Source organism: Lotus japonicus, chromosome 6 (genome assembly GCF_012489685.1).
Source record: "Lotus japonicus ecotype B-129 chromosome 6, LjGifu_v1.2".
NCBI lineage: Eukaryota > Viridiplantae > Streptophyta > Magnoliopsida > Fabales > Fabaceae > Lotus > Lotus japonicus.
The window spans coordinates 508,815-531,193 of NC_080046.1; the positions used below are offsets into that span (position 1 = coordinate 508,815).

The 22,379-nt window shown below is 36.5% G+C and overlaps 4 protein-coding genes across 7 annotated transcripts; 2 read left to right on the forward strand and 2 right to left on the reverse strand.

The window, feature by feature from the left end:
* The first annotated feature begins 125 nt into the window (after positions 1–125).
* On the forward strand, positions 126–2,693 carry LOC130722220 (calmodulin-like protein 11). Its single transcript, XM_057572890.1, has 4 exons — positions 126–353; positions 636–793; positions 913–993; positions 2,366–2,693. The coding sequence occupies exons 1-4, from the start codon at positions 278–280 to the stop codon at positions 2,501–2,503; spliced, it is 453 nt and encodes a 150-aa protein (XP_057428873.1). The 5' UTR covers positions 126–277; the 3' UTR covers positions 2,504–2,693.
* A 6,255-nt stretch (positions 2,694–8,948) lies between these two features.
* On the reverse strand, positions 8,949–13,369 carry LOC130724140 (uncharacterized). 3 transcript variants are annotated; one of them, XM_057575315.1, is made up of 6 exons: positions 12,839–13,369; positions 12,656–12,715; positions 11,326–12,561; positions 11,024–11,221; positions 10,491–10,838; positions 8,949–10,418 (listed from the first exon to the last, which is right to left on the reverse strand). In XM_057575315.1, exons 2-6 carry the CDS (start codon positions 12,696–12,698, stop codon positions 9,226–9,228), a joined length of 3,018 nt encoding a protein of 1,005 aa, XP_057431298.1. In that variant the 5' UTR covers positions 12,699–12,715; positions 12,839–13,369; the 3' UTR covers positions 8,949–9,225. The 3 variants fall into 3 exon arrangements, with proteins under 3 accessions (XP_057431298.1, XP_057431297.1, XP_057431296.1); XM_057575314.1 differs by having other exon boundaries at positions 8,949–10,835; positions 12,839–13,368; XM_057575313.1 differs by having other exon boundaries at positions 8,949–10,838; positions 12,839–13,368.
* A 1,052-nt stretch (positions 13,370–14,421) lies between these two features.
* LOC130726237 (pentatricopeptide repeat-containing protein At4g21300-like) lies at positions 14,422–17,950 on the reverse strand. 2 transcript variants are annotated; one of them, XM_057577471.1, is made up of 2 exons: positions 15,220–17,942; positions 14,422–14,928 (listed from the first exon to the last, which is right to left on the reverse strand). In XM_057577471.1, the coding sequence occupies exon 1, from the start codon at positions 17,727–17,729 to the stop codon at positions 15,630–15,632; it is 2,100 nt and encodes a 699-aa protein (XP_057433454.1). In that variant the 5' UTR covers positions 17,730–17,942; the 3' UTR covers positions 14,422–14,928; positions 15,220–15,629. The 2 variants fall into 2 exon arrangements, with proteins under 2 accessions (XP_057433454.1, XP_057433455.1); XM_057577472.1 differs by lacking the exon at positions 14,422–14,928 and having other exon boundaries at positions 15,871–16,050; positions 16,134–17,950.
* A 1,066-nt stretch (positions 17,951–19,016) lies between these two features.
* On the forward strand, positions 19,017–21,994 carry LOC130725363 (50S ribosomal protein L28, chloroplastic). The gene is made up of 3 exons (XM_057576601.1): positions 19,017–19,203; positions 19,299–19,409; positions 21,406–21,994. Exons 1-3 carry the CDS (start codon positions 19,104–19,106, stop codon positions 21,636–21,638), a joined length of 444 nt encoding a protein of 147 aa, XP_057432584.1. The 5' UTR covers positions 19,017–19,103; the 3' UTR covers positions 21,639–21,994.
* Positions 21,995–22,379: the final 385 nt, after the last annotated feature.

Here is a 22,379-nt window from a genome sequence, read left to right on the forward strand (position 1 = left end):
TGCATTGCATATTTTGCAATCAGATTCTTTTCCTTAATAAAGCCACAACCATCATATCAAAACACAGTCATAAGCGTGGTTTGACCCTTATATTAATATTACAATTCAAAAAGAAATAATATATCTTGCTACACTTTCCACATTGAACTTCTACATATAGCCCAGCTAAGATTGAGCTATACTCAACAACACATCTCTCTCTCTCTCTCTCTTTCTCGGTTCAAAGTTCAAACCGTGTATTGGTTGAGTTTGGTTTGAAAAACAAAACAAGCATACTATGGCAGATGTTCTGAGTCAAGAACAGATTGTTGAAATCAAAGAAGCCTTTGGTTTGTTTGACAAAGATGGAGATGGTGAGCAAAGCTTTCTCCTTTTTCCAGTGTCTATGTTTTTCTTTTATTTTCAATTACAGTCCTTCTGAGATTGTGAAATAAAATGCACGTCATGTTTCGAAATTTGGTCGAACTTATTTTTTCTTCAGTATCAATTCTGATACCAAAAGTTATTTATATAAGTTTTTTTCCCCATAATTGATGATAATTTTAGAATTTATTGTAGAAGAATTTCTAAATATACTACTTATAATGCGGTTTTATAACATATGTATATGCTAATGAATCTTTGATACTTGATAGGGTGCATTACTGTGGAAGAATTAGCCACAGTTATCCGTTCATTGGATCAGAACCCAACAGAAGAAGAGCTCCAAGATATGATAAACGAGGTCGATGCAGATGGCAATGGAACCATAGAGTTCGTTGAGTTTTTGAACTTAATGGCCAAGAAAATGAAGGTAATTAAATTGTGTTCTTTAATTATTCTACTTTTTATTTCTGAAATTAAGTTCCGAAGCATGAATATGCATGTTTACCAATGTCCCTCTAATTAATTTCTGTATTTTCTCTCAATCAGGAAACTGATGCAGAGGATGACCTGAAAGAGGCTTTCAAGGTTTTTGACAAAGATCAAAATGGCTATATTTCTGCTAGTGAGGTATGTAAATTTTGTTCCTCTGTTCAGGTTCTGATGTAAGTTTCATTTTTTCATGGCAATGTCAATTATAATAGGCTTAATTACAACTTTGGTCTCCGACGTTTACCAATGCCACGATTTTGGTTCCCCACCTAATTTAATTACATAGATGGTCCCCGACGTTGTAGGCTGCGTGCAACGTTAGTCCTACCGTTTATTTCTTAATGGAGGAGGCTTACGTGGACGTCTAGTTGGAGAGAAAAAGGAGATCTGAGGAGAGAGGGGAGCACGTGAGTATCACGTGAACCTTATATGAACCCATTATACCCAAATCTGAAACCCTAGGGATCTAAATCGCGTTACCTTCTTCGTTCCAGGGAGGTCAGAGGTTTGGGTATAATGGGTTCAGATAAGGGTCACGTGATACTCACGTGCTTCCCTCTCTCCTCATACCTCCTTTCTCTCTCCAACTGGACGTCCACGTAAGCCTCCTCCATTAAGAAATAAACGGTAGGACTAACGTTGCACACGGCCTACAACGTCGAGGACCATCCATGTAATTAAATTAGGTAGGGGACCAAAATCGTGGCATTGGTAAACGTCGGGAACCAAAGTTGCAATTAAGCCATTATAATATTCACCCTTTCTAACAATTTTGACAAAGGGGGAGCTCACACTTTCTAATGGTTCATTTAACTTGTAGACTAAGTAACAGAGTCCCGGTTATTTTATTTTTAACAAATTAATTTCCTTCTTCAATTGCGCCCCTTACTTATTCACTTTTTCCTTGATTTTTTGTTGGGTTGTTTAAATCACCCGAAAAATGTCGCTCAACTCTTTGGTGAGCAAATAATATTTTAACATGTGTTATGAGCTGAAATTTTCTAATTCACATATTAAACTATTATTAAATCATTTAAATTAAGGTAATTTTATTCCGTATTTACATAGAATTATTTGACAATTCATACACACGCATGCAGTTATTGGCTGCTTCTTCCATATTTCAATTCCTAATTTCAAAATTGTGAATCATTAAGTTTTTCTATATTTTAAAATTTAATTTTGATTATTTATTGTTTACTCCTTCCCTTCTATTATTCGTCATGACTTCTCGTAATACCTTATGATGCACGAGATCACAAATGGGTTGGTTTTAACTTAAGAAACATACACATATGTGTATCTGAAAAAATTAGTACATTAATTTCACATGTACACCATCTAGGACAGTACTTTGTACTTCTCCGCAACCAATGGATAACAGCTGTTTGATATAAAAAATGGCTTGGGGTTTGACATAAGATTTTCAGTTAATCAGTTCTACTCTATTAATTAATATATATGCACATGATTCGTACAAATATAATTAAATTCTTTCTGTGCTATGCAGTTGAGACACGTAATGATAAATCTTGGTGAAAAACTAACTGATGAGGAGGTGGATCAGATGATTCAAGAAGCAGATTTGGATGGTGATGGTCAAGTTAACTATGAAGAATTCGTTAAGATGATGATTACCATTGGATGAAACTCACTCACTCTCAATAAACATATCATTATTTTTGCTATTCAAATTCATTTGGCTCCCATTAATCGTCTCATTCAACTGCAAGAAATAAATGTTCCTATCATAGCATGTTATACTCTATTTGTATTTTGTAGTCAATGAAGTGAATGAACAACGCGTTAGGGTGACATCTAAGCTACACCATTTGTTTTGTTCAACTCCAACTCATAGCTATTCTTTTTCATGTTATGTATTTATATAGTCATAATAATTATTACTTTAAGAATTTTTGTTTGCTTCAATTTTATGGTTGAAGAACTTCTCCAATTTTATAACTTTCACCACCCTCTTACCTCAACATCTTAGGCAGTGACATTTTCTAATAATTGTTTTTACCTCCCTCTTCATTTATCATAATGGGTGATGTGGCAAAAAAAAACTTATTCTATTATATTACAATCAAACTCAACAATCTCCACCATAATTGTAATGGACACATCTTTCGCTTTCAATGTCTACACCAACAATAATATATAGTTCTCATCATTGCCTACATTGACGAAGAAAATTATCATGCTCCACCACAAAGAGTACACTTTAATTGTCCCCAAGGGTTAACTTAAGTGGTAAGAGTTAGGAGACATAAGGGTTGGGTGGGATGAAGGGCGAAGGGTTCAAGGTTCGAACTCTGAAGAGGGATTAATTTACTAACATTACTAACAACTAACATTTGTCTATAAAAAAAAAGAGTACACTTCAATTGGAACTAGCTTTGTTTGATTTATGAGAGAAAGAGAAAAGAAAGAAAGAGAGAAAATAGGTAAAGAGAAAAAGGTGAGAAATATAGTATATTTTGATTCTGTTTGGGACATGCATATTTCTAGGATCTATTCTTGGGTACATGGTTGGTGGAAAGAATGCCCTTATTCACCATATGATTTCTCCCAATACTTTGAGGAAATCAGAATTCATACTCCCAGGGATATTGCACGAAAAGTTGAGTGGCTTCCCCCAATTGCTGGTGTTTTAAAAGTTAATGTTGACGGCTCCTCGAGGGGTTCCCCTGGTCCTAGTGGTATTGGCGGGGTGGTCCGTAATCACAGTAAGGAATTTGTGGGAATTTTTTCTGAGGCTGTGGGCATGCTCTGGGCCTATGAGGCTGAGGTACTGGCAATTTTGAAAGGTCTCCAATTCTGCAAATCACACTGTCTCAATCATCTCCTCATTGAAAGCGATTCTATCCTAGCTGTAGGATGGGTTAACAATAAGTCTAATAGACCTTGGAAGCTGGGCAACAAACTGAACTTGATTGATAATTTGAGGATAGAACTCGATGTGTTGGAAGTTGCTCATATTTTTAGAGAAGCCAATCCAGTTGCGGATGCTCTTGCAAAATCTGGAGTGGAACGAGAGACCCCTCTTAGTGTTTTATTTCAACAGTGCTAAATCTGGTTTTGGCTTGCCATTGCTCCTCTTGACCCTGCTGCTGTTTTCGTGATTCTATATTTGTTTTAGTCTTCCTTTAATATGTTTTACTCATCTGTTTGGTTTATCTTGCCTACTTGAGAGGGTTGGTCTCAAGCCTGTTTTCTTATCTATATAATCAGTTTTCCTTTCGAAAAAAAAAATATAGTATATTTTGCAGGTTGTTTGGTATGATAGAAAGAGAAGAGAAAGAGAAGATAAATAATGAGGTGAAAACTCTCTCCTTTCATTTGATTTAATAGAGATTGAAAAGAGTGAAAATTGATGTGTAAAATGACATGTTCACCCCTAATATAAAGTATTTAATTTTTTAAAGAGGGTATAAGGGGAACAACAAAAAATAGCTCTCTTCTCTCGGACTTCTTCACAAAATGGAGAGAGCTTAAAAATTTAATGGACCCCACATGTATTATGCATCTCTCTTTCTGCTAGTGTCAAACCAGACGAGAGTGCTTCCATATCTCTTCTCAATCTATATCTATTCTCTTTCTCTCTTTAGTATTTCACTTATAACAAACACAACGTAAATATCTGAAGAATTTTCGCATGTCGAAACCCAACTAGAGAGTTATGGTGCAACCTCTGTATTGACTTTCTCGGGAAGCTCTTAAACCATCGACACAATCTCACCACATACCTTGCATCAATGTCAACCATTGTTGGTGTTCTATTCCATCTACTAACAATAACTTACCATTTTTCATTGCAGCGCAAAAATACTATAAGGATACACTTTCATCTTTTGGTGAATATCATCCTCTCTCATAGATGAGGGAGACATTGCTATATCTAAGAGTTTTGTACTAACATTGTTCCACGTGAACAATTTTTCTTTACATGCCCAGAATTCCCACTACTCTAACATGATATCCATCAATCTTCTTCCCAAAAGGCCCACTCCTAGTTACCAACATCGACGTTGATGAAGTGCTTTCTTCACTTTTCATTTTCCTTCTTTAGAATAATTTTACCGGAAACTTCTTCAGTACTCAAAGTTCCATTCCAATACATCAAAGCAGGTTTGATATGCACAAAGGAAGAAAAAGAGACAATATAAGTCTTTACGCTTCAATTTCTCTTTGGAACCCCAAAAGTGGTACAAGGGCCAATGGTTGGTGCGACCATGATGACGACTCCTTGTATTAAAAGTATTCCTGACAATGTGGTTGCCAGGCTTCCGTTGAAGGGGGAACATGACAATGTGGAAGGGACTCAAACGTGAGAGGGAGAATGTTAAAAATTCAAGTGCGAGTTGGAGTCTCACATTTGCTAAAAAAGGGTGAGGTGAAGACAAATTAAGAGATGCGACTCATACTTTTCACACTTCTAACATGTCATGCATATTCTTTCCACGGACCTTCTTCCCATAAGACTTACTTCTCGTTACCAACATCGACTTTGATGAAGTGCTTCCTCACTTTGTATTCTCCTTTCTTCATAAATAATTGTTCTAGAAACTTCTTCAATGCTAAATTTTCATTCCAATAAATCAAAACAGGTTTGATATGCACCTTGGAAGATATAAGAGACAGTATAAGTTTATACGTTTTAATTTCTCTTTGGATGCCCAAAAGTGGTATCAGAGTCAGTGGTTGATGCGGTCATGATGACAACTCATCTTCTTGAAAATATGGTAGTCAAACCTCTGCTGGAGGGGGGAGTATGGTAATGTGGTGGTGACTCAGACTTTGAGAGAGAGAATGTTGAGAATTCAATTGTGAATTTGAGTCTCACATAATATGAGATGTGACCCATAAACCAAATTCTTAAGGTTTTAGGTAAAGATATGATTTTCAAATCTCATAATGATCTTTTGTGCTAATTCTTTGATGCAGGTTCTCCTACTCTCCCTATGTCTCCCCAACAGGGGCGGAGGGAGGGTACTTGGTGGTGTCCTCCCCCCAAGCTTTTTAATTTTGTTTTTTATATGTCAAAATTAAGTCTATGAGTGAGTTGTAAATAATATTATAAACATGTCATATTCTTTGTTTTAACCCTCATTATTTCATCTTAACCCTCTAATCTCCAATTCCTACCTCTGTCCACTGTATCCAACAATATTCTCTCTTACTAATAAAGTAAAAATATAATTATGTTAATTCATCTTGAACATCTCAAATGCATTTATAAAGTAGTGTAAATTGTTTATACTTAAAATGAATGATGAGAATGTTTATGAAAACAATGATTCATAAACATGCCTATAGTAGGATATAAAAGACACAATTTTTCTGCGGATTTTTCTTAAAAATTTCCTGTGAATTTTGCTTCAGAAGTTATTGAAGGAAAAATTTATAACAAAAATATGTAGGAAAACTATTATCGAAAAAATATTCGCAAGAAATAACATTTCAGCGGTTTGAAACCGCCGCTATATCCGTAGCAAAATCCGCAAGAAATTGCGAAGCAAAATCCACAGGAAAATTGGTATTTTTTTATATTTTTACTGTAGTTATGTGTAGGAATCATTATTGTTATGAAAATCACTTGTGAGACTTTGACCCAAAAATAAGTGGTTGGACTTGGGTATATGGTGGGAGTTTTGTCATTTTCTTGACTTCTAGGCTTCTAGCCATAAGAGACCTACTCTTCCATCTTTAAGAAGTACTGTATGATATAAACGCAGATAAAAAAAAAGTATGATATTAACAATTCCTCTTCATATTAGTTGTTACGTATACTATCTTTATGTATACAATCTTTTTCGAAGGCAATAGTTACAAATCACAAGACCGTGTGGTTACATATGGTGAAGCTATTAAATAAACACAGTTGAACTATTCAGAGCTTGCAATTAGCTGTCTTCTTGGAATGCAGACTGTGACAGATGCACATTGTCAATGTTTCTCAAGTTTATAGTGTTCTCATGTGTCATTAACATCAGAGGCCAGTTAAATCTGACTCATTGTTGCCCTTAATGTTAGAAGTCTCACATTGGCTAGAGATAGAGCTAAGATAAGCTTTATAAGGGTTGTGCAAACCTCAACTCTGGAGCTAGCTTTTGTGGTTGAGTATAGGCCTCCCAATTTCTAATATGGTATCAGAGCCTATCCTAGATCCATTTGTTGTTTGTGGAGACCTCCCATTATTGGGCCACCCGTTGTTGTTGATCCCACGTTTCCAGGTTGTTCAGTCCTGGACGTGAGGGGGTGTGTTAGAAGTCCCACATTGGCTAGAGATAGAGCCAAGATAAGCTTTATAAGGGTTGTGCAAACCTCAACTCTGGAGCTAGCTTTTGTAGTTGAGTATAGGTCTCCCAATTTCTAATACTTAAAGCCTTTGATTTTTCAATAATCATCTTTTATACCACTTTCCAGTCATTCAATCGACATTCGCAATTTGTGATGATCTTTTATACCGCTTTCAAGTCATTCAATAATTATCTTTTATAACTACTGATTTACGGTAAAATCCACCATAAATTATAAGTTTTAGAAAAATGTGACACTAATATTTTAAAATCACCACAAAATACTTGCGGGAAGAATCATCACAGACTTTGAGGTGATTTACACGTGTCAGTGTCATGATTCTTTTTTCAACTTTACAGTTTGTGCAGTAAAAAGCCGCCACAAATTATATATATATATAGATTGTATGTCTAGAAAATGGTATTTTTATATATCAGTACCGTTGATTTTTAGAAGTATTCTTAACTCACGGATCAGGCATATGGGCCCATAATGTGACACAAGCCAAGGTTATTCCAATAAATTGATGACTATAGTCTTTTGCTATTAACCATTAAGTAAGTGACATCAACCGTTATTGAATAAACAACATTATGTTGGAATAGGTAGAGGCAACTTGATCTATGAAAACATTTTATTTTTGTGCATCATGAACTATAATTTTTATTTGCTGTCACAATTGAAGTCATGAATAATCTAGGAAAGGGCGGAACTTAGTTTAACTGCATAATTGAAGTTCAAATTAGAGGTAGAGGGTGAACTAGAAAATTTAGAGGTCAAATTATTAAGAAGAATCTAGATTTTAGTATTTGGTTATACTAACTCTACCCTAAAAGCTAGTAAGGTAATTTAGAGGTGAGAATTACACTCCCTTTATATGAACTATATTGTTTATATCTCTAGCCAATCTGAAACTTTAACACACTTCCTCATACCTAGGTCTGGACATTTGGAGCGTTGCAGGGACTAAACATCTGCGTGAAATTTTGCTGCAACCAGAATTCTACACATACCTCAAATCTGCACCTTCTGGAGGACTATTTATCCATTTGCTTCTCCTCTTCAGTTGCAAGCTACAGTGACTCAGACTGGGGCAGAATTTTCGCACTATAGGGGCCATGATCTAATAAATTAATAAGATATGACTTGAAAAAAATTTAATTTTTCACAATGTACAAAAAATTTAACTTGTAACTGAATTCTACATATCTAATTTCAACACAGGATAAATACTTGGAAGATATCTATTAATATTACTGTTTAATCTGTCTATCTTGGTTCCTGTTCCTCCCTTATCTCACGGAAGACTAAGAAGCAAACAAAGTCTCCTGCTCTTCTTCAAAAGAAGAATATAGAGCAATTGTTGTGGTTACTTGTGAGGTTCAATCCGCAATACATATTACACATAATCCCTCTTTTCACTAGAGGACAATGCACATTGAATTGGATTGTCATGTAGTAAGGAAGAAGTATTAGAATTAGGGAGGCCTAACTCAACCCAAAAGCTAGCTCAAGAGTTGAGGTTGCTCTACCCTTTATAAACACGTGATTGACCACATCTCTAGCCAATGTGAGACTTCTAACAAGAAGATCAAGTCAGGCCTTGTACATCTTTTTTCGGTTTCCTCGCAGTTCGAACTAGTAGATGTCTTCACTAAGCCCTTATCCCCTTCTGTTTTCCTTTCCTTCATTTCCTCAGGATATACATTCTCCAGCTTGCGGGGGTAATAGAAGTAAGAGGATTTAACATTATTCATTTAAATTGGCCCATTCTAGTTGGCGCAAATACAAAAACCAAACATAATGGTGAAGTTGTATTAGTATAAATAACCAATCATAGTAAAATCACCAAACAAACAAATGTTCCAACTTACAATCCAAGGCAGCAAAGTTGCCTCCATTAAATCCCCACTGCTTGCACTCTCAACATGGTGACATCTCTCAAGCAAAGTAAAATTTGAAAAAATCTCTCGAGATCAAAAGTCATTTTCCGGAAAAAAAAAATCACAAGAACACTGACACAAAGGAGAAGAGTAAAAGAGAAGTGTAAGTATAGTTCTGAAGGTTTTAATTTGCCACAGTTGAACAACACATGAAGCTGCTGAAGAATGAAGATCGAGGCTTGCGCTTTTCTTTCCCTTGAGGTGAAGTAGATGACACTTCCTTCTTTGTCCAACCATGGTTATCTTGTGGTTGTGGCATGAGTAGAAGATGTGCTTCTTCTTCTTTTTCTTCTTCTCTTAAAAGACCTTTGAATGGAGCTTTATATTTCTTTGAGTAACTTCTTTCCACAGTAACTATTTTCTCTTCCACTGGCATTTCCTCACTGTGTAACATGCTCTGGTCATACTCAGTATGGGGCATTGATTTGCTGAGATTTAGACTTGTCTGGCTTAACAAGCTTCCATTTGTTGCAGACTCTTCCTGATAAAGCAATGGAGTTTGATCTGAATCTTCTGAAAGGTTGAGATTGAAGCTTGGTGATTTTTGCATCTGGCAAGAGATGTTTGGATCATCAGGGCTTGATTCAGTGCTGAGCCTTGTTACACTGTCCTTTGTTTCATAATAACCACCATTTACAAGTACTGAATTGTTTGAACATGGTTCCATTTCCATGTCCATAGTTGCTGCTGAAGTTGTTAATTCTGCACCAGTCAAGGAAGAAGAAGAATGCTGCAAGGAAAAAGATTCTTCAAGGACTGTGGTTACCGGATCAGAATTGATTTTCTCTGAGATTTCTTTCTCCTCAAAGGTTTTTATGTTAGCAAGGGAAGCTTCTGGTTTTTCATTTGTATCTTCAGCTTTATTCTTATCATTTTCCTTCCTTTCATGTCTGGAATCAACAATATTTGGCCCTGTAATAACAACAACTGTTTCAGCTTCAAGAACCACAGAATATTTTTCTTCTGGAGCAGCACTGCTTTCATTTGAAGCCTTGTTGGAGTTGTTAACATAAGCATCACCACATTGAAGTCCATAATCAGTGACCTCAGGTTCTTCAACTTGGTCACTTGTGGCAATCAAAAAGACACTAGAATCAAGTTCTAAATGCCTTTCTCCATTGCAGTCTTCATTAGATCCTGTTGTCATCTCATTTGTATTAACCATGTCTGACTTATTCTCTTGAAGTGATTCTTTCATGCATTGATCTGGCTTACAATTATCTTGTAGATTATCCCTAGTTGACCCACTTCTGCTCAATTTTCTCTCTTCATAAAGTACCTTGCAATTTTCCTCTTGGTCAGAATTAATTGGGTGATCTACAACAAAAGGTTCAGGAAATGAATTCAGGGAACCCTCAGTAGTATAATTGGCCTTGGTCAATAAATTACCTTTACTTCCACGACCAATACTTGGGGAATCAAATATTTTTTCTGAAGTATCTATCAAACCACCATTCCCAAACTCATTTCCATCTCTATAGTCTGACTTGTTTGCACATGACATTTTCTCTTGGAATTCCATATCTTTTTCTGGAATATCATCCTTAATCTGCTGAAAATTATTAGCATCAGGAAAATTATCTTTCAGGAGTGATTCAGTGCCATGGTGTGATCCTTCAGAGAGAACTTTGACCGAATCATGAAGATCAGAATGTTCGCTTGGTGATTCTGCTTGAAGTTCTGAATTTTCCATATTCACAGCATTCAATGTTAAAACTGTTGTTACCTCTTCATCTGCTAGAATTTAGAAGTAAGAAAATGAAGACGTGTAAAGTTTTCATCATGTTCACATCTTTGACAATTTAAAATCTTGACTTTTAAAATTTAAATCTAATAATGTTTGAGCAATTCAATCTAAATTGGAATTAACCGAGTAAACATGGATAAGAAAATTAAAGCATTAATAGATAAAGTATCCCAACCTTGTTTAATTGAAGACTCCTCATCAAGGTGATCATCATATGTTACTGATAGATGTTTGCTTAAGGGTGAGTCTTCTTGCTTGCCACATTTTTCTGTGCCTTCCAATGAAGAACCTGACAATCTCTCAGAGTTTTCACCTTTAGTTTCAACTGATCCAGCAGATGGAGACTTTTCAGGTTGTCTGGCTTCAGTCATTTCTTCACCCATAGAAAAGAGTTACAAATAATATTTATATTGTGCTTCTAAGCAACTGTTGGTTATTCGATAGTTAATATGAATCATTCTGAAAGAAATTACTAACCTGCACCACCAAAAGGATTTCTCAAATTCAACCCGGTTTTATCATCAGAAGCCGAGATGGTAGTTTTTCCTTGAACATCTGTCCCATTGGCAATACAAATGATTACATTCCCTTCTTGTTTATCTTCCTGGGGAAGCTTATCTTCAGGTTCACTTATTTTCTCATCATAATCCAGCCTTGAAGCTATTCCCTGATCATCTTTGCCTTCAGCTTCTTGATGGTATTGATACTCATCAAAATCCTTTTCATGAGTATCTCCTTTGGATAAATCACTATGAAGTGAAATTTTTGTACAGTCAGAAGCTACTCCTGTAGTTTTCTCCTGATCATCTTCAGCTTCATCAGGTGGATGCATTTGATTTTGCATATTCACATCACTTTCATCAGCATCTCCTTCCAATGAAACATTTTCAAGCATGATTTCTGCTTTCTCTTGAACATCACTGGCTTCAGCTGTTGGAATCATTTGAATTTCCTCTTTCACATCATCTGCATCACTCTCGTCTTGCAATGTAACATTTTCAAGGTCACCTGTTGCACCTTCAGAAGCCAGTTTTTTGGCTTCCACCGGAACATCTTCAGCTTCAGCTGTTGAGAGTATTTGATTTTGCATATTGACATCAATTGCACGTGTTTCTCCTTCCAAAGGATCAGTTTCAATCATGCTTGTTGTGTTGTTGGAAGAAAACCATGTGGCCTTTTCCTCATCACCTTCGGCTTCAGCTGTTGGAATCGTTTGAACTTTCCCTTTTTCATCATCTGCAAGATCATCCTCTTGCATTGTATCTTTTCCAAGTTCAGTTCTTATTTCACTGGAAGCCTTTGAAGCATTTTCCATCACATCTTTAGCTTTAGAAGTTGCTATATTCTGTTTTTCATCATTGACACTTTCTCCTTCCAAAGGATCATTTTCAAGCATGTTTGTTGTGTTGGTGGAAGCAAACCATATAGCTTTCTCCTCAACGTCTTCAGCTTCAGCTGTTGGAATCCTTTGAACTTCCCCTTCTGCATCATCTGCATGATCATCCTCTTGCATTGTATCTTTTCCAAGTTCAGTTCTTATTTCACTAGAAGAATTTGAAGCATTTTCCATAACATCTTTGGTTATGGATGTTGGTACAGTCTGGTTTTCTTCCTTGACATTGTCTGCACCAACATCCTGTGATGTCCCATTTGCAAGTTCAGCAGCATCTTCGGCGAGATTCTTCTTCTCGGCTTCACTTATGTTATCTTCCTCTGCAAATAGAAAATGAAATGTAAGAAATAGGAAGGAAAAACAGAACTCTACCTCACCAAATTTTGTTTAACATTTTAACAACAGAACATGTACCTTTGATATCAGATGTGATGTTATTACCCATTTCGTTGCCCATGCTCAACTTGACAAATCCTGCAATGTAAAGGAATTATGGCACAACTCCCACACAATTGGTTTGATTCTAATAGAGCAAGATATATTAAAGCAAAGGACTCCAAGTTATGAATCTGGAAGAACAAGAATTCTAGTCCATACCATGATAGTGATGATGATATTCACATGCTCCCTAGCTTTTAACACTTGAGGACAGCTTGATCTATGTGACAATGCCAGAGTGTTTATACTGGATTGAATTTCAAACAGCAACTAACATGATGTTGCTTTGCTTACTACATAAGCCTCATTTTGGCCATCTCTGCCTAATACTCATATCTATATAAAATAACACTTCTCCTTTTCTTTTCCATCTCACTTACCAACTCTGATCATGAATGCTTAGTAATCTAAGAGGAACACCCAATAATGCCACTTTCGGTGAGTCTGTGATTATTAAGTAGTTTAGCACTGGTCTGTCCATATGAAGATGCTTTAAAATGTTGTTAAACTATTCTTGTTCTTGACCCTTCTAACAAAGAAGCCTTGGAGGATTGAAATGAAAGCTAACTACTTTATCATTATTATTCCAATACTATTTGCTGTTGAGCTTTTGGGAATACATATTCAACCGAAAACAGCTTTCCATGTGTTCTGCATTCTTAAAGTGAAGGGTTTGGGGGTTTGAACAAAGGACCTAATGAACTGTATATACGACAGACAGGCACTGGGGACATATCCTTTAATCACTGGCAAGAATGAGGTTCACATAGCCATCATATATATATTTTTCCATTTGTGAAGAGAATGGTATGGTGATCATGATTAGGCTTAAGCAGTAGGGTCTATTGTTTCTTCTTTCGTTCGTTTTTTAAATCACAGAAGCTTATTCTATACATGTAAGTGTAAGGTGGCTTGGAAGAGACTACACTAACTGTGTTGGGCTCATAATTGTGTGCATTATTCTTTGGTGGTGCCCCCTAACTTTCTGTATGAAAAGAGGTTAACAACTCAGACCTTTCTCAATTCTTTATTGCATTGAAAAGAAAATGAAGAAGAGTGGATAGATTTTACAAAACGCAAATGTCCATTGTCACTTCATGTGTCTTACTGCCTTCGTATTAAACCACTTTTTTTTTTCTATCTTGAAAGCTCTAATCAAACTAATATTTAGAAAAGTTAACTAAGTTAATAAATTAAAATGGTGATAGTTAACATTGAAGTGGCTGTAGATATGTGCTCTCTTCATTTTTAACACAAAGTGCCCCACATGAATCACTTTGTTCAGTTTATCTAAGGAAACTACTTCATGGCACATAGACATCATCAACCACAAAAGTGGACAAACCCAGTAAATTAACTTTCGTAGTTTTTAATGTATTTTCATCCATATCCTTGTATTCTATTTGTTCTTTCATAATTTATCACTTAAACCTTTGAGTTTTTATTGGCCAATTTTTCCTTCCTTAGCAGTGCTGTCTGGATATTAATATTTATGCAACTTACGAATTCTCAATGATAAAAGAGTCGATTCTCTTAAGCACAGCTATGTCTGTTCCAATATTCATGGTTTTCATATGCTTTATTTGGGGTAAGGAGAGTGTTTAGCAGGCCCCTAATTAAACAAAAATAACATGGTGATTATTTTATCCTAATAGTAATTAATTTGTCACAAATTTTAAACAGCCAAATAAATAGTAGTTAAGCTATTTGAATTGAACTAGTTATAAAAGACTTGGATAGAATGAAACTATACAAATTTCTTTATCAACATTATATGGTTTAAAAAGAACAAATTTCATTGTATTGTTCAGAACCATCTGTCATTGGTCCTTGGCATAATGAGTGACTTACAGACAATTGATCTTGTCGAAGATTTATGAGTCCTATTTTCAATTGAAAAATCCTGGGTCCATTCAATTATTGAAATCTATCCTTTAGATCATTCCAGATGTCTTGAGCTGTCTGGCAGTAGATAATGCTGGATCCAATTTCCTTAGAAAATGAATTGAGGATCCAAGACATCACTATGTGATTGTTGCGAGTCCAAGCTTGAAGAAGGGCAGGATAGTCGGCTGAAGGACAAGAAAAGCTTCCATCAATGAAGCCATGTTTGTTTTTCACGCTCAAAGCCATGGCCATGGCGCAATTCCAAGAATGGTAATTATCACCGGTAAGAAACTGAGATACCGATACCAATCCTGGACTGTCTTTGTGATGAAGAAAGGATGGACTATGAGGATCATCCATAGCTGCACAGAATTGATGAAGAAGACAATGACAACTCTGGGATAAAAAGTAGATGATGAATTTGAGGAGAAAACAGAAATGTGTGTTTACTCTTCTGACACCATATTAGAAGATCAGATGTAATTGAGAGAAAATAACGAATCAAACTTATTACCGGAGTTGAATCTGTTTATATACAGATTACTTGGCACAAAAGGCTAGATCACATGTACACAATTAGAATCTAACAAATTAACCACTTTCTAACAGAAATGTAAAACTAAAAGCAATAACTCACTAACACAAATACTGACCTTGGGATAGGCTATGTAATGCATATAGGGAGAGTTATGGATGGTTGTCCTTAGACATGAATCGCATTTTTCATGATAGGACACTATACCATTGCTGGATACATGTAGTTGACTCCCCCTAGTGAGAAAAAGCCTAGCTTGATGTCTTTGTTGTGTGGTTCAGAGCCATGTTTGGAAGCCTTTACCAGCCCTTGACAAGAGCTAGAAGCATTTTGCTCATTCAAAATTAAAAATAATTGAATGAGCAAATACTAAGATGAAAAAGGAATGAACAGAAATGATCCTCTTTAAACCAATTCCTAATGATACAGGGCAGATCCAGGAGATGGTGGCCATGTTGAGGAGACTTGGATGATTAGACAAGATGCGCAAAATGGATTGCACACAGCAAGTTTGTGAAAAGGGACCAATCACACCTCTCGCTGCTTGTCTAGCTCTATCAGACTATATCCTGGAGTACTCTTCAATTCTTTATCCTTTGTCATGGCCCTTATATGAGCTACTTCATCCCACCTTCCCCCTTCTGCTAATATATTTGATATCAAAACATAAGAACTTGAGTTACGTGGTTCCAGTTTTAATATCTGCTTAGCAATAGCCTCACCAATCTCTGTATCCCCATAGAGTCTGCAAGCAGAAAGTAAAGTACACAGTGCAGCAGAACTGTGTGTTGATGGCATGCTTTTAACCAGATTGTATGCCTCTGTAAGCTGTCCAGCTCTGCTTAATAAATCTATGATACAATTATAATGAACTTCACCTGGAACTATGGTGTATTCTCTAATCATGCTCCTAAAAATCTGTAGACCCTCTTCTACCAATCCTGAGTGGCTGCAGGCAGTGAGTATCGATGTAAAGGTTAATTCATCAGGTTTAATATTTCCCAATTTCATATGATTAAAGAGTTTCAGCACCTCTGCATAATTTCCATGCATTGCATATGCTCCTAGCATTGCATTCCAGGATGTGAGACACCGTTCAGTCATTTGCTGAAATAGATATCTAGCCATATTTAATTTTCCACACTTAGCATAAGTAGTAATAAGAGAATTATTTACAGACAACTCTTTACCATGAAAAGCTCGGTAAGTGAGACAGTGAACTTCCTTAACAGCACTTAGACATCCAAGCTGGGATAATGCCTGAAGGAGACTAATTAGAGTAACAGAGTCAATTCTTAGATTTTCTCTCTGCAGCAAACGAAACAAAATAATGGCTTCATCGATATGGCCATGATGAACATAACCCGTTATCATTGAGGTCCATGAAACCAAGTCCCTTGATCTCATCCTATTGAAGACTAACCTTGCATACTGTAAATACCCACATTTTGCATATGTATGAATGATTTGATTTGCAATTTCCACACGTGTAATGTATTGATGCCTCAAAACATACCCATGGATAGACCTGGCTAGTCTGATATCTCTCAAGTCTGACACTGCAGAAATTAAATTCAGAAACAAAGCCACATTGGGACTAACACTCATCTTGATCATTTCATGAAAAACATTTATCGCCTCCACAGGCAAATCATTTTTGAGATAACCAGTCATCATAACATTATATATCACAGCGTCCTTATTCCTCAACCTTTCAAACATTTTTCTAGCTTTGGTTACATCAAATTTAGAGTATAGATCAACCAAAGCAGTGCAAGCTACCATATCAGGTTCCACCCCCATCCGGATCATGTATCCATGGATACTCTTTCCGTGACATAAATAATCCAACTCAGCACAGGACAGAATAGCATTGGCCAAGGTTAACAAATCAGGCAAAACCTTTCTATGAATCATTTGACGAAAAAGTTCAAAAGCTTCTAAAGCCTGTCCATTATGAAGATAAGCAGCTATCAAGGGGTTCCAAGATCCAACAGTCGTACTTGTAGCATTCATCTTGCCAAAAACAGCAGCAGCCATCTTTACACCCCCACATTTATGGTACATGTCCAAAAGGGTAGTCTCAAAAATCTCATCACACACGCCAAATCCTCTTCTAATAGCATAACCATGGATTGCACGTCCCTCTTGAAGCGAGCCCAGTTTCGCAGCTGCATGCAGCAAGCTCACTAAGGTTACTCTATTGGGATAGAGGCGTTGGTCCTGCATTGTTGAAGCAATCCGGAAGGCCCCATAAACACATGAACCACCAGAGTGAGCATAGGCAGTGATGATGGAGGTATAAGCCACAAGATCCTTGTTGGTAATTTCATCAAACACCCTGTGTGCATCTTCCAATTTCCCATATTCTGAATAGAGTCGAATGAGAGAGGAACCAACAAAGCAGTCAGAGTTCAAATTAAGCTTGATGGAATCAACATGAACCCTTTTTCCAAATTCGAGCCTCCCAAGAGCAACGCAACTTTTGAGGCAAAGCGTGATGGCAGAGCAATCCAAACTGAATTTCGAGTTCTTCAAATCCAAATAGCGACGGAGAACCTCGCCGTAGTGACGTCTCCTACAAGAGGCAACAAGGTTCCCAGTTATTGATGGGTGCTTCATATTCATATCACATGTATGTATGATGTATCAGTTGAACACTCCATTAGCATTGTTCCATTAGGAGTAGGGAATGGAGTAGCACGTTAGTACGAAAATACACCACAAGAAGAAGAAATGTATACGGTCTTTGGAGGACGAGTTATGGGCATACTTGGTAAATAAATATTAAATCTACAATAATTTTTTAGAAGATATTCTTTTTCTAGTTTTATGTTCTTGGCTTACCACTTTCATTTCAACCTAGCTGATTCGCTCCATTGTAGGAGATGTTTGTGTCCTTCTGAAGACATATTTTGCACTATTAAAAGGGTTGTCATCATGCTCGTCGGGCTTGGCTAAGTTCGAATCTCTCTATCACGTTGAATTTTTATTGTGCTAACCGCCGCAATTGGTTGTTGTTTATGATCAAGCATGTCAGAATGCTTGGTGAATTTAGTGTTGGCGCAATAACTTGGTGTTTGACCGATCAGTCTCGCACATTTCCCATATTCATTACACGATCTCCTTAGCTGTGCAGGACTTGAATCTTCTAGTTGTATCCACGAGGTTGTTTCAGCAAACTGTCATTGGTAATAATTGATCTCAGTGAATTAAATTGAATATAAATGACAACTACCTTCCTTTATCAGCTTGCTCAACTAGTGGAGTTGTGAGGGATGCTCATGGCTAATGGCTCTTCAAGTTTGCTTCTCAATTGAGTGATGGGATGCTCTCTTAGCGGAGATTATGGCCATAAAACAGGGCTTGTCACATTGTTGGTAGAGAGAGTTCAGGAAGGTTCAATGTGAGTATGATTGTTCTAAGGTTATAGACCTCCTTTGTAATGGTGGTGTAATGGTGGTTTAGGTGCAATTCCGAAATAACTTGTATCTTTCAGCTTCTTCACATAGATTGAGATGTTTCGTTGATTCATGCATCTAGAAGTTGTAACATGATGGCAGATAAATAGGCTAAGTTGGCTCATGATAAGGTAGACAATTTCTTTTTAGGAGACCCCTCCTATCGTGTTTACTATTCTCAATTCTAATAGAAAAGTTATGTTTTGTCTTGTATTTATTTTCTTTGTGCCAACAAAAATAACCCATTCATTTAATTGAAAAAAGAGTTTTTACAATTCTACAATTTTATTTATGTTTCAACTTAAAATAAAAATATGACAAACAATATTAGTGGATAATTATTAAACTTTTAAAATAAAATTATTTCTAATAAAATCTTGAATGAATGTATAATGAATTATTTTTAATTTTATTTTTATTTGAAGGGAAGGGGTATGAGAGTGTGACAGAAGAGGGTGAGCTAAATAGATAGATAGATAGATAGATAGATAAGGAAGGAAGGAAGAAAGAAAGACAGTGAGAAAGAAGAAAAGAGATAGCAATGGCAGGTTGTGCAGTATCATTGGCAAACAGCTTCACCTTCGCTTCACGCGCAGTCGCAGTCGCAGTTGCACCCACCAAATCATCCTTTTCCTCAACCCGTAACTTCACTTCTTCTCGTTGTTCTTGTTCTTGTTCTTCTGAATTTGAATCATTATTATGTTGTGTTGATTTTGTTGAATATTTGTGATTTCAGAGCTAGGGTTCGTGACCTCGCAGTTGAGCGGCCTCAGTCTCTGCTGCCAGCCCCAGCCTACACTAAAATTGCCCTCACCCGTTGTTGTTGTTGCTTCTCCAATTGTTGCTCGTAATTTCTATTGCTTTACCTTTCTTCTCATTCTTAATCTAATGCTCCCGTTTTGCCTCACAACTATATATGTTGCTGCATTATTAGCTTGTTATTCTTCTTTTTAAAACCAATTCATGATTCTTTGTGCCATAGATTGCCGGAGTTTTGTGTTAGAAGTTCCACATTCAAACTAGTGTTTATAAAGGGTAGAATAACCCTCTAGCTTTTGGGTTGAGTTAGGCATCCCTAATTCTAATATCTGTATGCCCAAAATCCTTCTTAATAGTGGGAATATTCTTTAATTTGAATTTTGCATCCTCTCACCAAGCTGTGTGTAGAACCTCATTTTATGTACAATACATAAACCATCTTAAATGGTCTTGCATCATAGTTTCCTTTATAAAGCTATTTCCACTTCCCCCTCCTGATCTTATCCCTTATCTAATACTTCCTGGTTAGCCCATTCGTTCCTTGGAATGTCCTCATTTCACTGATCATCATCTTCGTTCATGACAACAATCATTGCCTGGCATTGTGATCCTATAAGTTCCGTTTGTCCTTTGATTTTACAGGCACTTTACCTAAGGAACTTCTCTGTTTCATCCATTCTAATAGGATATAAGGTGTGAAATACCAACATCATTGTCAATCCTCTCATTGTTTTGTAGAATTGATCCCCAGTATATGACGTTCTCATATTTGCATACTTCTTTTCCTTTCTTTGTACTATTTCATCATCTCCTCTTCTATTTTGTTGTTTAATGTTTATATGTTCTGTCTTTGATCTTCACCAATGGAATCATATTTATCCACAATTCGACCATAGATTTGCTCATTTATCTCATCTACTGTGTCACCTTTGAGCAGAGCTAATCTGAACATGGCTATTTATTATTTCATCTTATTGTGAGTCCGTTCTTGTAAGCAGTATGCAAGTGAAAGAGTAAGATGCATTCGTATGACCAAATTAACTAATATGTCTGGATTTTTATTTAGGCTTTAATATAGCTTGCAATTACTAATTGAACTTATAGAAGGTTGTTCCTTGGCACGTCCTAGGGGCTAGGTGTACCTCTGTTCCCCTTCAAAATGACTGGTGAAATTATCAGTCTTAAAATATTGAGCATTGGATGGTATATGAGATTCACTACCAATGTCATTTTCAAAAGGAGTAGCCATGCACCACGTATGATAAAAACAATAGGTGTGATTGTGTGAACATGTTAAGAAATGCATATGCTAGACTAGTTTACAAAAGCAGAACATATACATAAAGGAAGTTTTGTAGGAGTAATTCCTATATGAGTAGTGTATGCAAGCACAGCTAATAAAGTTTAACAGACGTACATTAAAATAATAATAAAATAAGACAACAAATCCCTTGCTGAAGTTATTTTAGTGTTATTTTGAGGTTTTGGTTGGTCGTGCTTGTAAAACATTCTTTTCTTGCGAGAGTTGCACATTTTGAAGTTATATGTGATCATGTAAATAATGGTTTCAGTCTTGGCTCTTAAGTGTATTGAAGGAAGAGCTTTCTTTGTTGAAGCTTATGTCAAGGGTATAAATAGATACATAGGAGTTGAAAATAGAAGTAGCAAATAGTGATCCTCAATTACCATAGGTAACTGGGGCCCTATCACATTTCTCCCCGCAACAAGCATGGGATGGCTACCTGTAAGTGGCCAACCATGCTTGTTTATACTTCTTTATTTTTTAGAAAAAAGTTTATAGCTGGCCGAATTCTGTATTTTTAGATTTGTTCTTCTTGGAAAGAAAGGACTAGCACTAATATTACTCCAGTTCCAGCTTCACATTAAGAGTAACACACATACTCTTGTTAATTTATGTTGGCCTACCATCTTAGTTTTTTTTTTATAGCGAGAACATGAGTAACTAATTATAAGCTAATTTGGTTATTGCTTATTGATGCCAAGCTACATCATTACTATTCTAAAACAGTTTAACTAGTTGACTAGTGATTTATTCTACTTGTACTTTGGTTTTATTTTTTCAGGGAGGATTTGTCCCTTCACCGGAAAGAAAGCAAACAGGGCCAACAAAGTGTCTTTTTCAAATCACAAGACAAAGAAACTGCAGTTTGTAAACCTTCAATACAAGAGAATTTGGTGGGAAGCTGGGAAGCGATATGTGAAGCTTCGTTTATCAACCAAGGCATTGAAGACCATAGAGAAGAATGGACTTGATGCAGTTGCGAAGAAGGCTGGAGTTGATCTTAGGAAGAAATAAGATTGCCTAATTATGATTGTTATTCAGTGGAAGAGTAAATCCATGTTTTTTGTTGTTGTTTGTAGAATTTTCTTTATCGTATATTATTATTAGGGGCTAGATTCTGCCAGCAGTCAGAAGCAACTTGTGTAAAAACAAAATATGATGAGACCATGAGTGTACTAGGCCATGAATCTAACCAATTGAAATCTGCAAAATTCCTCATAATGTTAGGACTGTCATGGCTCATGGGTATCTTAACATTGTATCTAGGATTATCACTGTGAATCATACACCACTAACTTAGTGTTGGTGGACACCTATGAAGAATGTAATTAGAACTGTAGCGACTGCAACTGATCTACTATGAACCCTAATTGGCTTAGTGCATGTTTGAAAACCATGATAATCAAATGTGCATAAATTGCCGCCTATTCTATAAGCCATTCAAATCAGCTTTTCATATGTATGTGCAATTTTCAGCTTTACCAATATTAAGGCAAACAGGCTCTTATTGGGCATTTCTATCATACAGCAAGATGCCCTAAACTTGGGTTCAGTTTAACTCAACTCTGACTTCCCCACATCCTTGACCCTTACAAGCTTCACATAGGCAACTCAATCGCAATGGGGTGGTAAAGTTAGTTGGGCTTGACACGCCAGCTTGCCTAGCCCGCAAAAATTTGATGGCATGGCTTGGGGTATGCAGCCCACTAGCCCGCCCCTTTTGGCCTGTCAAACGCGGGTTGACACCAATGTAGG

Excerpts from the sequence above, each read along its gene's own strand:
- LOC130726237 (XM_057577471.1), bottom strand. The coding sequence starts at position 17,729 with ATGAATATGAAGCACCCATCAATAACTGGGAACCTTGTTGCCTCTTGT.
- LOC130724140 (XM_057575313.1), bottom strand. The coding sequence starts at position 12,698 with ATGGGCAACGAAATGGGTAATAACATCACATCTGATATCAAAG. Across the intron at positions 12,562-12,655 it reads CATCACATCTGATATCAAAG|AGGAAGATAACATAAGTGAA; the intron begins GTACATGTTCTG and ends TTCTATTTGCAG. Across the intron at positions 11,222-11,325 it reads AAATCCTTTTGGTGGTGCAG|AAATGACTGAAGCCAGACAA; the intron begins GTTAGTAATTTC and ends CTATGGGTGAAG.
- LOC130722220 (XM_057572890.1), top strand. The coding sequence starts at position 278 with ATGGCAGATGTTCTGAGTCAAGAACAGATTGTTGAAATCAAAGAAGCC. Across the intron at positions 354-635 it reads GTTTGACAAAGATGGAGATG|GGTGCATTACTGTGGAAGAA; the intron begins GTGAGCAAAGCT and ends GATACTTGATAG. Across the intron at positions 794-912 it reads TAATGGCCAAGAAAATGAAG|GAAACTGATGCAGAGGATGA; the intron begins GTAATTAAATTG and ends TCTCTCAATCAG.
- LOC130725363 (XM_057576601.1), top strand. The coding sequence starts at position 19,104 with ATGGCAGGTTGTGCAGTATCATTGGCAAACAGCTTCACCTTCGCTTCA. Across the intron at positions 19,204-19,298 it reads ATCATCCTTTTCCTCAACCC|AGCTAGGGTTCGTGACCTCG; the intron begins GTAACTTCACTT and ends TTGTGATTTCAG. Across the intron at positions 19,410-21,405 it reads TGCTTCTCCAATTGTTGCTC|GGAGGATTTGTCCCTTCACC; the intron begins GTAATTTCTATT and ends TTATTTTTTCAG.